Genomic DNA, 15942 nt, shown 5'->3' with positions numbered 1-15942 from the left:
TCTCTCTCTCGCTCTTTCTCTTGCTCTCTCTCTCACTCTCTTGCTCTCACTCTCTTGCTCTCTCACTCTCTCGCTCTTTCTCTTGCTCTCTCTCTCACTCTCTCGCTCTTTCTCTTGCTCTCTCTCACTCTCTTGCTCTCTCGCTCTCACTCTCTTGCTCTCTCTCTCTCACTCTCTCTCTTGCTCTTTCTCTCACTCTCTTGCTCTCTCTCTCACTCTCTCTCTCTTTCTCTTGCTCTCTCTCTCTCACTCTCTTCCTCACTCTCTTTCTCTTGCTCTCTTGCCCTCTCTCTTTCTCTTGCTCTCTCTCTAACTCTCTCTTGCTCTCTCTCTCTCACTCTCACTCTCTTCCTCACTCTCTCTCTAACTCTCTCTCTTGCCCTCTCTCTTTCTCTTGCTCTCTCTCTCTCTCTCTTGCTCTCTCTCTCACTCTCTTGCTCTCTCCCTCTCCCTCTCTTGCTCTCTCTCTCTCACTCTCTTGCTCTCTCGCTCTCTCTTGCTCTTTCTCTTTCTCTTGCTCTCTCTCTCGCGCCCTCTCTCCTGGGTCTGTCTGTTTAAATTGGCCAATACGAGGGGATTTTGAAATGGATGGCGGGAGCACAGGACAAAAAGAGGAGAGGAAATGAGAGAATAGGAGAATGAGGAGGAGGGGAAACGACAGAGTCATGAGTGATACAGTCAAACAGCCATGAAAAGCCTATAAGGGATAAAAGTGTTTTTTTCCTGCGATTTTAATCTAATATTCAAATTCACATAAATACTCAATATGTTAGTTGGGGTGAACTATAAACATGACCCTCTTCCTTCCCCTCTCCTCCTCTCCTTTAGTCAAACCGTTTCATTGAGTCTTTCATGTTTGTGAGTGTGTTGTTCCTAAACACAGAGATGATGCCTCTGCTCTAGAGAACGGAGATGGAGCGGTTTGAGAGGCAAAATGGGGCTTTAATGTGTCTTTTGAATGTCTCCGGTCCACTACAGACTTAGTGATGGACTGTCTCAATGTCTCCGGTCCACTACAGACTTAGTGATGGACTGTCTCAATGTCTCCGGTCCACTACAGACCAGTTCCACTACATTTGTGGAACTTCTTTCCTTCTTAATGCATTTGAGCCAGTCAGTTGTGATGTGACAAGGTAGGGAGGGTATACAGAAGATAGCCCTATTTGGTAAAAGACCAAGTCCATATTATGGCAAGAACAGCTCAAATAAGCAAAGAGAAACAACAGTCCGTCATTACTTTAAGACATGAAGGTCAGTCAATACAGAATATTTCAAGAACTTTGAAAGTTTCTTCAAGGGCTGTCGCAAAAACCATCAAGAGCTATGATGAAACTGGCTCTCATGAGGACCGCCACAGGAAAGGAAGACCCAGAGTCACCTCTGCTGCAGAAGATACGTTCATTAGAGTTAACTGCACCTCAGAAATTGCAGCCCAAATAAATGCTTCACAGAGTTCAAATAACAGACACATCTCAACATCAACTGTTCAGAGGAGACTGTGTGAATCAGGCCTTAATGGTCGAATTGCTGCAAAGAAATCACTACTAAAGGACACCAGTAAGAAGAAGAGACTTGCTTGGGCCAAGAAACACGAGCAATGGACATTAGACTGGTGGAAATTTGTCCTTTGGTTTGATGAGTCCAAATTGGAGATTTTTGGTTCCAACCGCCGTGTCTTTGTGAGATGCGGTGTGGGTGAACGGATGATCTCCACATGTGTATTTCCCACCGTGAAGCATGGAGGAGGTGGTGTTATGGTGTTGGGGTGCTTGGCTGGTGACAATGTCTGTGATTTATTTAGAATTCAAGGCACACTTAACCAGCATGGCTACGCATAGTGGGACTATCATTTGGTTTTCAACAGGACAATGACCCAGAACACACCTCCTGGCTATGTAAGGGCTATTTGACCAAGAAGGAGAGTGATGGAGTGCTGCATCAGATGACCTGGCCTCCACAATCCCCCGACCTCAACCAAATTGAGATGGTTTGGTATGAGTCGGACCGCAGACTTAAGAAAAAGCAGCCAACAAGTGCTCAGCATATATGTGGGAACTCTTTCACTACTGTTGGAAAAGCATTCCAGGTGAAGCTGGTTGAGAGAATGCGAAGAGTGTGCAAAGCTGTCATCAAGGCAAAGGGTGGCTATTTGAAGAATCTCAAATCTAAAATATATTTAGATTTGTTTAACACTTTTTTGGTTACTACATGATTCCATATGTGTTATTTCATAGCTTTGATGTCTTCACTATTAATATACAATGTAGAAAATAGTAAAAATTAAGAAAAACCTTGGAATGAGTAAGTGTTCTAAAACTTTTGACCAGTAGTGTAAATAATGTCCCACCACTACATGTCCCACCCCCACATGTCCCACCAACACGTCTCAAGAACACATGTCCCAACAACACATGTCCCACCCACACATGTCCCAACAACACATGACCAGTAGTGTAAATAATGTCCCACCACTACATGTCCCACCCCCACATGTCCCAACAACACATCCCACCAACACATGTCCCAACAACACATGTCCCACCCCCACATGTCCCAACAACACATGTCCCACCACCACATGTCCCACCACCACATGTCCCAACAACACATGTCCCAACAACACATGTCCCAACAACACATGTCCCACCAACACATGTCCCAACAACACATGTCCCACCAACACATGTCCCACCAACACATGTCCCAACAACACATGTCCCACCAACACATGTCCCAACAACACATGTCCCACCAACACATGTCCCAACAACACATGTCCCACCAACACATGTCCCACCAACACATGTCCCAACAACACATGTCCCAACAACACATGTCCCACCAACACATGTCCCACCCCCACATGTCCCACCAACACGTCTCAACAACACATGTCCCACCACCACATGTCCCACCAACACGTCTCAACAACACATGTCCCACAAACACATCTCAACAACACATGTCCCAACAACACGTCTCAACAACACATGTCCCACCAACACGTCTCAACAACACATGTCCCACCAACACGTCTCAACAAGACATGTCCCACCACCACATGTCCCACCAACACGTCTCAACAACACATGTCCCAACAACACATGTCCCAACAACATATGTCCCACCCTTACATGTCCCAACAACACATGTCCCACCACTACATGTCCCAACAACACATGTCCCACCACTACATGTCCCAACACACGTCCTGAGACAATGACAGCGTTGAGACACGTACCTGCCTTCAGAAAGGTACCTAGTCCACATTTTTGTTGTGTTACAGGCTGAATTTAAAATGGATGAAATAGATTTTATTTTTCACCAACACACAGTACCCCATAATGACAAAGTGAAAACATGTTTTTAGATTTTTTTGCAAATTGATTGAAAATTAAATTCAGAAATATCTCATTTACATATGTATTCACACCCCTGAGTCAATACTTTGTAGAAGAGATTATTGTTTTGCTGAAAAGTGAATTCATCTCTCAGTGTCTGGTAGAAAGCAGACTGAACCAGGTTGTCCTCTAGGATCTTGCCTGTGCTTCATCTCCCAGTGTCTGGTAGAAAGCAGACTGAACCAGGTTGTCCTCTAGGATCTTGCCTGTGCTTCATCTCCCAGTGTCTGGTAGAAAGCAGACTGAACCAGGTTGTCCTCTAGGATCCTGTTCTTCATCTCCAGACTGAACCAGGTTGTCCTCTACGATCCTGTGCTTCGTCTCCAGACTGAACCAGGTTGTCCTCTAGGATCCTGTGCTTCATCTCCAGACTGAACCAGGTTGTCCTCTAGGATCCTGTGCTTCATCTCCAGACTGAACCAGGTTGTCCTCTAGGATCCTGTTCTTCATCTCCAGACTGAACCAGGTTGTCCTCTAGGATCCTGTTCTTCATCTCCAGACTGAACCAGGTTGTCCTCTAGGATCCTGTGCTTCATCTCCACACTGAACCAGGTTGTCCTCTAGGATCCTGTGCTTCATCTCCAGACTGAACCAGGTTGTCCTCTAGGATCCTGTGCTTCGTCTCCAGACTGAACCAGGTTGTCCTCTAGGATCTTGTTCTCCGCTCCATTCTGTTTCTGTTTGAATCCTGACAAACTCAAGGGGTGTGAATACTTTCTGAAGGCACTGTAGATGCATGTGTACGAAATAGAATGCCTTAAATACTAAAGTGAGCACGCACACACACAGACGCACACACACAAGCACGCACGCAGAAGCACACATTCATACAGACGCACACGCGCAGACAGATGCAGACACACACACCATGATGCCAGTCTGTCTGTCCTGGGAGCTAGACCCCGTTGGCCCTGTTGTCTGTCCATTAGTCGGTCCATCGTCCTCCCGTCTGTCTGTCTGTTCTGTGAGCTAGACCCCGTTGGCCCTGTTGTCTGTCCATTAGTCGTTCCATCCTCCTCCTGTATGTCTGTCTGTTCTGTGAGCTAGGCCCCATTGTCCGTCCGTCCGTCCGTCCGTCCGTCCGTCTGTCTGTCTGTCCTGTGAGCTAGGCCATGTTGTCTGTCCATTGGTCTGTCCAGCCTCGTCCTGTCTGTCTGTCTGTCTGTCTGTCTGTCTGTCTGTCTGTCTATTCTGTGAGCTAGGACCCTGATGTCTGTCCATTGATCGGTCCATCCTCCTCCTGTCTGTCTGTCTGTCTGTCTGTCTGTCTGTCTGTCTGTCTGTCCTGTGAGCTAGGCCATGTTGTCTGTCCATTGGTCTGTCCAGCCTCGTCCTGTCTGTCTGTCTGTCTGTCTGTCTATTCTGTGAGCTAGGCCCTGATGTCTGTCCATTGGTCGGTCCATCCTCCTCCTGTCTGTCTGTCTGTGAGCTATACCCTGTTGTCTGTCCAGTCTCATCCTGTCTGTCTCTCTGTCCTGTGAGCTAGACCCTGTTGTCTGTCTGTCTGTCCTGTGAACTAGGTCCTGTTGGCTGTCCATTGGGTCGGTCCATCCTCGTCCTGTCTGTCTGTCTGTCCTGTGAACTAGGTCCTGTTGGCTGTCCATTGGGTCGGTCCATCCTCGTCCTGTCTGTCCTGTGAACTAGGTCCTGTTGGCTGTCCATTGGGTCGGTCCATCCTCGTCCTGTCTGTCTGTCTGTCCTGTGAACTAGGTCCTGTTGGCTGTCCATTAGGTCGGTTCATCCTCGTCCTGTCTGTCTGTCTGTCCTGTGAACTAGGTCCTGTTGGCTGTCCATTGGGTCGGTCCATCCTCGTCCTGTCTGTCTGTCTGTCCTGTGAACTAGGTCCTGTTGGCTGTCCATTGGGTCGGTTCATCCTCGTCCTGTCTGTCTGTCTGTCCTGTGAACTAGGTCCTGTTGGCTGTCCATTGGGTCGGTCCATCCTCGTCCTGTTTGTCTGTCTGTCCTGTGAACTAGGTCCTGTTGGCTGTCCATTGGGTCGGTCCATCCTCGTCCTGTCTGTCTGTCTGTCCTGTGAACTAGGTCCTGTTGGCTGTCCATTGGGTCGGTCCATCCTCGTCCTGTCTGTCTGTCTGTCTGTCTGTCTGTCCTGTGATCTAGGTCCTGATGTCTGTCCATTGGGTCGGTCCATCCTTGTCCTGTCTGTCTGTCCTGTGAACTAGGTCATGTTGGCTGTCCATTGGGTCAGCCCATCTCCGTCCTGTCTGTCTGTCCTGTGAACTTGGTCCTGTTGTCTGTCCATTGGGTCAGTCCATCCTCGTCCTGTCTGTCTGTCCCCTAGTGTGGAACCACATCCCGTTCCTCCCTCTAAGTCCCTCTAAGTGTGGACTGTGGCTCATCTGACGCGTGCACGCACACACACACACACACACACACACACACACACACACACACACACACAAAGAGGTTACACATCTGTGTCAACAGATAGATAGAGGGTTTGATATAGAGAGAAATTGAGTCGAGCAATAGAGAGAGAAAGAGACAGAGAGAGAGAAAGAAAGAGACAGTGAGAAGGGGAGAGACAGAGAAAAAGAGAGAGAGAGAGGAGAAGGAGTCAGAGGGACAGGGAGGAGAGGAACACACTGCAGTTAACAGGCTTTTCCCTGATGCGAGACAACCAAGACGAGAGAGAGGTAAGAGAGGAGGAGAGGATCAGGGAGAGGAGGAGGAGAGATAAACCTCCACTCTTCACCACAGAGAAAGATCCTGCAGCTACACCAGCCATTGTGTGGGAGAAACAGGAGAGGAGGAGAGGAGGGAGAAGAGACGTGCGAGTTGGCTTCTCTTCTTGGCTAAACGCTGAACGCTCGAAGAAAGAAAGGAATCTTCCCTCGCACTCGTTCGCTAGTCCCCCTCTCACAATGGAGTATCTAACCAAATCAACACACTTGTCAGCCAGATGTGTAGAAACGATTTCCACCCACACAGAAAGGGCTGCAAAGCCTTGTCAGTGTGTGTGTGTGTGTGTGTGTGTGTGTGTGTGTGTGTGTGTGTGTGTGTGTGTGTCAGTGTGTGTGTTTAAAGCCAGGAGAGAGGCTCTGATAGCTCTGTCAAGGGGTTTACAGTTGGAGAAGAGAGGGAAGACTTGAGTATTATAGACTACATATCAGACAGGTGTCATTAAGAATGTATTATAGACTACATAACAGATGTCATTAAGAGTGTATTATAGACTATATAACAGATGTCATTAAGAGTGTATTATAGACTACATATCAGACAGATGTCATTAAGAGTGTATTATAGACTACATATCAGACAGGTGTCATTAAGAGTGTATTATAGACTATATAACAGATGTCATTAAGAGTGTATTATAGACTATATTACAGATGTCATTAAGAGTGTATTATAGACTATATAACAGATGTCATTAAGAGTGCATTATAGACTATATAACAGATGTCATTAAGAGTGTATTATAGACTATATTACATATGTCATTAAGAGTGTATTATAGACTATATAACAGATGTCATTAGAGTGTATTATAGACTATATAACAGATGTCATTAAGAGTGCATTATAGACTATATAACAGATGTCATTAAGAGTGTATTATAGACTATATATCAGACAGATGTCATTAAGAATGTATTATAGACTACATATCAGACAGGTGTCATTAAGAGTGTATTATAGACTACATATCAGACAGGTGCCATTAAGAATGTATTATAGACTATATAACAGGTCATTAAGAGTGTATTATAGACTATTTAACAGATGTCACTAAGAGTGTATTATAGACTACATAACAGATGTCATTAAGGTCAACCATAAGGTTAGGTATATAACAGACAGATGTCATTAAGAGTGTATTATAGATTACATAACAGATGTCATTAAGCGTGTATTATAGATTACATAACAGATGTCATTAAGAGTGTATTATAGACTATATAACAGGCAGATATCATTAAGAGTGTATTATAGACTACATATCAGGTCATTAAGAATGTATTATAGACTACATATCAGACAGGTGTCATTAAGAGTGTATTATAGACTATATAACAGGTTAGGTACATAACAGACAGATGTCATTCAGGTCAACCATAAGGTTAGGTATATAACAGACAGATGTCATTCAGGTCAACCATAAGGTTAGGTATATAACAGATAGATGTCATTCAGGTCAACCATAAGGTTAGGTATATAACAGATGTTATTCAGGTCAACCATAAGGTTAGGTATATAACAGATGTCATTCAGGTCAACCATAAGGTTAGGTATATAACAGATGTCATTCAGGTCAACCATAAGGTTAGGTACATAAGACAAATGTGTATCCGGACTACTTCACAAAAATTCAACAATCAGTTCCATTGTATGCATAGAGAATGGGTCATTTTAGTCAAATTGATACAATTTATGCACTAAAAGGTCATTTGAACAGTATCTTCAAGCAGAACTTTACCTGCTGTGGGTCTTTGTGGCATACGAATGCAGGTGATTGACTGAGAATGATTTCTACCTGCAGTGACATTATGCTGAAAGATTCATGATGATATATATTTCGCCCAGCATTTAGTGGTAGAGGGAAAGAATAGAGCTATGGATGAATAGCAACTACAACCAAATGAAACAACCTGGTGTGTATTCATTAGTTGTACACCGTGGCAAACCGTTTTGCACCTGCTCATCTCTCCACCCATTCGGGGCCCACTGCGCCCAGCTTGTTGCGCATACTAAAAAAGCTAAACTTTGGCTATATTGTTGATTAAGATTATAGGGAAACTGACAAGATCAGGACCACTTCACACAAATTCAACAATCACGTCTCCATTGTATGGGTAGAATGGGTTCATTTTGTCAAATTGCTTACAATTTATGCACTAACAGAATTTGAACGTTTTTCCCTTTTAACCTTGTCAACGTTCCAAGCTGAACTTTGCCTGCTGTGATCTTTGTGGCAGGTGACTGACAGAATTCTACCTGCAGTGGCATTATCCTGGAAATAACAGATTGATTCATGATGCTATTTGTCCACCATTTAGCGGCAAGAGGAATTGTTCTTTTAGCTATGCTAGCTCTACTAACGTGCAACACTGTAAATCAGCGAGCCTCTACATCATGAAAAGTAGCTTAAAACATTGTTGGACAGTAGTTTTTAGCCTACCAAGGGCCGCGTGACTTGACTTAGGACTCCAGTATACAGGACTCAGACTTGGACTGGAACACTAGGGACTTGGACTGGAACCCTAGGGACTTGGACTGGAACCCTAGGGACTTGGGACTCTACGACATGAACTGGAACACTAGAGACTTTAGGACATGAACTGGAACACTAGAGAATCTAGGACATGAACTGGAACACTAGAGACTCTAGGACATGAACTGGAACACTAGAGACTCTAGGACATGGACTGGAACACTAGAGACTCTAGGACATGGACTGGAACACTAGGGACTTGGACTGGAACACTAGAGACTATAGGACATGAACTGGAACACTAGAGACTATAGGACATGGAATGGAACCCTAGGGACTTGGGACTCTAGGACATGGACTGGAACACTAGAGACTCTAGGACATGGACTGGAACACTAGAGACTATAGGACATGGACTGGAACCCTAGGGACTTGGGACTCTAGGACATGAACTGGAACACTAGAGACTCTAGGACATGAACTGGAACACTAGAGACTCTAGGACATGGACTGGAACACTAGAGACTCTAGGACATGGACTGGAACACTAGAGACTCTAGGACATGAACTGGAACACTAGAGACTCTAGGACATGAACTGGAACACTAGAGACTCTGGGACATGAACTGGAACACTAGAGACTCTAGGACATGAACTGGAACACTAGAGACTCTAGGACATGGACTGGAACACTAGAGACTCTAGGACATGAACTGGAACACTAGAGACTCTAGGACATGGACTGGAACACTAGAGACTCTAGGACATGGACTTGAACACTAGAGACTCTAGGACATGGACTGGAACACTAGGGACTTGGGACTCTAGGACATGGACTGGAACACTAGGGACTTGGGACTCTAGGACATGGACTGGAACACCAGGGACTTGGGACTCTAGGACATGGACTGGAACACTAGGGACTTGGGACTCTAGGACATGGTCTGGAACACTAGGGACTTGGGACTCTAGGACATGGACTGGAACACTAGGGACTTGGGACTCTAGGACATGAACTGGAACACTAGAGACTCTAGGACATGGACTGGAACACTAGAGACTCTAGGACATGTATTGGAACACTAGAGACTCTAGGACATGGACTGGAACACTAGGGACTTGGGACTCTAGGACATGGACTGGAACACTAGGGACTTGGGACTCTAGGACATGGACTGGAACACTCGGGACTTGGGACTCTAGGACATGGTCTGGAACACTAGGGACTTGGGACTCTAGGACTGGAGGATTAGAGACTTGACTACATCACTGCATATCAATATTTGATGTGTTTCTACGATTGTCATCATGTTTACATTTGTGTGCTCATGAAAGTGTGTGTGTGTGTGTGTGCTCATGAAAGTGTGTGTTTGTGTGTTTATGTAAGTTGGTGTGTGTGTTTATGTAAGTTGGTGTGTGTGTTTATGTAAGTTGTTGTGTGTGTTTATGTACGTTGGTGTGCGCGTTTATCTGTCCTTGGAAGGTGTAGGCCTGTCTGACAGTGTGAGACGTGTGCGAGCCAGACCAGGGGTATTGTGGTGTGTTGGGGTGTAAAGGAACTAGTTCATTAGAACCAGAGTCTGGTCTGTCTGGCCACCGGTTCTGTTCATTGGAACCAGAGTCTGGTCTGTCTGGCCACCGGTTCTGTTCATTGGAACCAGAGTCTGGTCTGTCTGGACACCGGTTCTGTTCATTAGAACCAGAATTTGGTCTGTCTGGAGATTGGTTCTGTTCATTGGAACCAGAATCTGGTCTGTCTGGACACCAGTTGTGTTCATTAGAACCAGAGTCTGGTCTGTCTGGACACAAGTTATGTTCATTAGAACCAGAGTCTGGTCTGTCTGGACACAAGTTCTGTTCATTAGAACTAGAGTCTGGTCTGTCTGGACACCGGTTCTGTTCATTAGAACCAGAGTCTGGTCTGTCTGGACACCGGTTCTGTTCATTAGAACCAGAGTCTGGTCTGTCTGGAGACCAGTTCTGTTCATTAGAACCAGAGTCTGGTCTGTCTGGACACCAGTTGTGTTCATTAGAACCAGAGTCTGGTCTGTCTGGAGACCGGTTCTGTTCATTAGAACCAGAGCCTGGTCTGTCTGGACACCAGTTCTGTTCATTAGAACCAGAGTCTGGTCTGTCTGGACACCAGTTGTGTTCATTAGAACCAGAGTCTGGTCTGTCTTCATTGTGTATTAATGACCTGGGCTCCAAGCTCTGTTAACATACAGAAGAGTGTGATCTCCAGGACACACACATTGATCGGACCATTTTGTTTCTTACCTCTGTTAATATGCTCTGTCTGCTTGTGGCTATTTATGTATGTGATCAACAATAACCCTGACACACACACATCGATCGGGACACTGCTCTGTTAATATGCTCCGTCTGCATGATCTCCAACAACCCTGACACACACACACACACACACACACACACACACACACACACACACACACACACACACACACACACACACACACACACACACACACACACACACACACACACACACACACACACACACACACACACACACACGGGCCAATTGAGGCGGTGGTGCGTTGAAGACAAGCCTGGGTGGAAGGACAGTCTCCCCCAAGAGAAAGAAAGAAAGAGGGAGGAAAGAGTGAGAGGCAGTGGGAGACAGAGGGATGGAGAGAGAAAAAGAGAGAGGAGGAGAAAGAGAGGGATGAAGAGAGAGAAAGAGAGACGAGAGACAAGAGGAGAAAGAGAGGGATGAAGAGAGAGGGAGAGACCAACACAATCCCATCTAATTGGCAACATTTGAAACATCAACATCAGTAAAGTGCTTCTCTTTTAATTCATTTCCCTCCTCCACCATCCCCCTCTCCTCTCCTCTCCTCTCCTCTCCTCTCCTCCATCCCCCTCTCCTCCATCCCCCTCTCCTCTCATCCCTCCCTCCCTCCTCTCCTCCATCCCCCTCTCCTCTGCTCCATTCCCCTCTCCTCTGCTCCATTCCCCTCTCCTCTCCTCCATCCCCCTCTCCTCTCCTCCCTCCCCCTCTCCTCTCCTCCATTCCCCTCCCTCTCTCCTCCATCCCCCTCTCCTCTCCTCCCCCTCCCTCTCCTGCATCCCCCTCTCCTCCCTCCCTCCCTCCCCCTCTCCTCCCTCCCTCCCCCTCTCCTCCCTCCCCCATCTCCTCTCCTCCACCCCCCCCTCCTCTCCTCCCTCCCTCCGTCTCTCTCACTGTCCAAGGGTAGGATGCGCTCCAGGTGAAACAGGGAAATCATCGAGGACATAATTAGAGGGCTTAAGAGGAGGGCGGGAGTGTGTGTGTGTGTACGGAGCACGCATACATTCTCAATCTCACACACACACTAAAACACACAGCCTCAGGTTTTGACCTCCTTGTGTGGAGTTAAATACCTTGATGGCCTCATTTGCTTGTCTATGAGCACAAACAAACACACACACACACACACCTTGCGGTGTGTTTTAAGAGGTGGTGAAGGACTGTTGACTTGCTTGCTCATTTGAATGTTTCTTTCACAGCCCTGGGCCCTGGAAACCTCTGTGGTGTGGGTTAACATTTCTCTCCCTGTGTGTGTGTGTGTGCGTGTTTCTGTGTGTGTGTAATCAACAGCCCAGACTGATCCCCTCTGGTATGTGCTGAGTGTGTGTCAAAGGGCAAGGCAGCCTGGAGTTGAGAAAACTGGCCCTTCAACATCTTTCCTCCCCCTCAGGAACCACCAAAACACACTTTAAACACATTCTGGAATAACTCGGTTTAGACCCATAATTATACCAACATTTGATGGAGTTTCCAGCACCAAAACACACCTTAAAACACATTCTGGAGTTTTCAGCACCAAAACACACCTTAAAACACATTCTGGAGTTTTCAGCACCAAAACACACCTTAAAACACATTCTGGAGTTTTCAGCACCAAAACACACCTTAAAACACATTCTGGAGTTTTCCAGCACCAAAACACACCTTAAAACACATTCTGGAGTTTTCCAGCACCAGAAGCACCAGGGAGACTGTAATGTACATCTTTCTTTCATTTGATAAAGATTCCGTACAGTTTTTCCAGCACCAAACACCATTAACCAATTATAATAGCAGGTATTAAGTGAGCCTAAATGTAATCTTAAAATATAAATTCCATATTTCTTACAAAAGACAAGCGGTGTCTACAGTGGTGTCTCCATTATAAAAGACAAGTGGTGTCTACAGTGGTGTCTCCATTATAAAAGACAAGTGGTGTCTCCATTATAAAAGACAAGTGGTGTCTCCATTATAAAAGACAAGTGGTGTCTCCATTTTAAAAGACAAGTGGTGTCTACAGTGGTGGCTCCATTATAAAAGACAAGTGGTGTCTACAGTGGTGTCTCCATTATAAAAGACAAGTGGTGTCTACAGTGGTGTCTCCATTATAAAAGACAAGTGGTGTCTCCAGTGGTCTCCATTATAAAAGACAAGTGGTGTCTACAGTGGTGTCTACAGTGGTGTCTACAGTGGTGTCTCCATTATAAAAGACAAGTGGTGTCTACAGTGGTGTCTCCATTATAAAAGACAAGTGGTGTCTACAGTGGCGTCTCCATTATAAAAGACAAGTGGTGTCTCCAGTGGTCTCCATTATAAAAGACAAGTGGTGTCTACAGTGGTGTCTACAGTGGTGTCTACAGTGGTGTCTACAGTGGTGTCTCCATTATAAAAGACAAGTGGTGTCTCCAGTGGTGTCTCCATTATAAAAGACAAGTGGTGTCTACAGTGGTGTCTCCATTATAAAAGACAAGTGGTGTCTCCAGTGGTGTCTCCATTATAAAAGACAAGTGGTGTCTACAGTGGTGTCTCCATTATAAAAGACAAGTGGTGTCTACAGTGGTGTCTCCATTATAAAAGACAAGTGGTGTCTCCAGTGGTCTCCATTATAAAAGACAAGTGGTGTCTACAGTGGTGTCTACAGTGGTGTCTACAGTGGTGTCTACAGTGGTGTCTCCATTATAAAAGACAAGTGGTGTCTACAGTGGTGTCTCCATTATAAAACACAAGTGGTGTCTACAGTGGTGTCTCCATTATAAAAGACAAGTGGTGTCTACAGTGGTGTCTCCATTATAAAACACAAGTGGTGTCTCCAGTGGTCTCCATTATAAAAGACAAGTGGTGTCTACAGTGGTGTCTACAGTGGTGTCTACAGTGGTGTCTACATTATAAAAGACAAGTGGTGTCTACAGTGGTGTCTACAGTGGTGTCTACAGTGGTGTCTCCATTATAAAAGACAAGTGGTGTCTCCAGTGTTCTCCATTATAAAAGACAAGTGGTGTCTACAGTGGTGTCTACAGTGGTGTCTACAGTGGTGTCTACAGTGGTGTCTCCATTATAAAAGACAGGTGGTGTCTACAGTGGTGTATCCATTATAAAAGACAAGTGGTGTCTACAGTGGTGTCTCCATTATAAAAGACAAGCGGTGTCTACAGTGGTGTCTCCATTATAAAAGACAAGTGGTGTCTCCAGTGGTCTCCATTATAAAATACAAGTGGTGTCTACAGTGGTGTCTACAGTGGGGTCTACAGTGGTGTCTACAGTGGTGTCTACATTATAAAAGACAAGTGGTGTCTACAGTGGTGTCTCCATTATAAAAGACAAGTGGTGTCTACAGTGGTGTCTCCATTATAAAAGACAAGTGGTGTCTACAGTGGTGTCTCCATTATAAAAGACAAGTGGTGTCTACAGTGGTGTCTCCATTATAAAAGACAAGTGGTGTCTACAGTGGTGTCTCCATTATAAAAGACAAGTGGTGTCTACAGTGGTGTCTACAGTGGTGTCTACAGTGGTGTCTCCATTATAAAAGACAAGTGGTGTCTACAGTGGTGTCTCCATTATAAAAGACAAGTGGTGTCTACAGTGGTGTCTCCATTATAAAAGACAAGTGGTGTCTACAGTGGTGTCTCCATTATAAAAGACAAGTGGTGTCTACAGTGGTGTCTCCATTATAAAAGACAAGTGGTGTCTACAGTGGTGTCTACAGTGGTGTCTACAGTGGTGTCTCCATTATAAAAGACAAGTGGTGTCTACAGTGGTGTCTCCATTATAAAAGACAAGTGGTGTCTACAGTGGTGTCTCCAGTGGTGTCTCCAGTGGTGTCTCCAGTGGTGTCTACAGTGGTGTCTACAGTGGTGTCTCCAGTGGTGTCTCCAGTGGTGTCTACAGTGGTGTCTACAGTGGTGTCTACAGTGGTGTCTACAGTGGTGTCTCCAGTGGTGTCTCCAGTGGTGTCTACAGTGGTGTCTCCAGTGGTGTCTCCAGTGGTGTCTCCATTACATTTGGTTCCTTCTCCTCTTTTCTTTCATTTATTGGATCCAGATTTGATACATGTTCTTACCGTGGTTTCCCAACGTGGTCGTTACTCCTTCTTCAGCATGGATTTCATTAGCCTTCCTCTGGGCCACTTCTGCCAGAACCACCTCTCCCTTATCCCACGCCACATAATGGAGATCCTTTGAAGGTAAACAGGAAATAAAACCACTTTTTTTTTTTTTTTAATCTAAAATGAATCTAGGCTCCAATGACAATGAGAGAGGGAGTGGAGGAGAGAGGGAGGGGAGGAGAGAGGGAGGGGAGGAGAGAGGGAGGAGAGGAGAGTGTTTTGAAAAAAAATCATCAGTGAGGAAGAAGGGGAGAAACAGATAAAATGACGTGTTTGAAGTTTGACATCAAGAAGAGAGAGAGAGAGAGAGAGAGCGAGAGAGAGAGAGAGAGAGAGCGAGAGAGAGAGAGAGAGAGAGAGACAGAGAGAGAGAGAGAGAGAGAGAGAGAGAGAGAGAGAGGGAGAGCGGTTGGATGAAATTATGAAATATGAAATGCCCCTCTGACGGTTTCAAACCATCGCCCTCGCCGGTTTGGGTTTGAACTCGGGGGAAGGGATGTTATCTCCACGCCCGGCGTGTTTTTAGAAGTCGGAGGAGACGCGATGCGACAAGGGAAGGCTCACCTTTCAGAAAGTCTAGTATTTCTCTGTTAGGGAGAAAATAAGATCCATCCAAGCTTATTACAGTATCAGAGCAAGACAACATGGAGACTCAGTGTGTGTCCTTTCTGTCAGCCTCATCTCAATAAAGAGGACAATACTGTAAGTAAATACGGTTGGAGGGTCACTCAGTTGAGACTAAACTATTTTAAATACGAGGGGCCAGAAAGCTATGGTCCCCTCTACACAGTAAATACGGTTGGAGGGTCACTCAGTTGAGGTTCATAACTCTCCTCTCTACCCTCTCTACCCCCTCTACCGCTCCGACCCCCTCTCTAACACTCCTACCCCTCTCTAACCCTCCTACTCCTCTCTAACCCTCCTTACCCCTCTCTAACCCTCCTACCCCTCTCTAACCCTCCTACCCCTTTCT

The 15942-nt window shown here is 45.7% G+C and overlaps 1 protein-coding gene across 10 annotated transcripts in view; it reads right to left on the bottom strand.

Moving 5' to 3' along the window:
- LOC118936402 (WD repeat-containing and planar cell polarity effector protein fritz homolog) overlaps nucleotides 1–15942 on the bottom strand; it is a 184788-nt gene that overhangs the window by 17314 nt on the left and 151532 nt on the right. For 6 of the 10 annotated variants that reach the window (XM_036961024.1, XM_036961019.1, XM_036961020.1 and 3 more), the window contains one exon: nucleotides 14925–15039. The exons of the other annotated variants lie outside the window; for them this stretch is intronic. In XM_036961024.1, the coding sequence (XP_036816919.1) occupies nucleotides 14925–15039 (115 nt within the window). The remainder of the gene's footprint in view (nucleotides 1–14924; nucleotides 15040–15942) is intronic. 10 annotated transcript variants of the gene reach the window in all.

The sequence above is a fragment of the Oncorhynchus mykiss genome, chromosome 23, assembly GCF_013265735.2.
Source record: "Oncorhynchus mykiss isolate Arlee chromosome 23, USDA_OmykA_1.1, whole genome shotgun sequence".
In the NCBI taxonomy this organism is placed as follows: Eukaryota; Metazoa; Chordata; class Actinopteri; order Salmoniformes; family Salmonidae; genus Oncorhynchus; species Oncorhynchus mykiss.
This window is presented reverse-complemented; position numbering and strand designations above follow the sequence as displayed.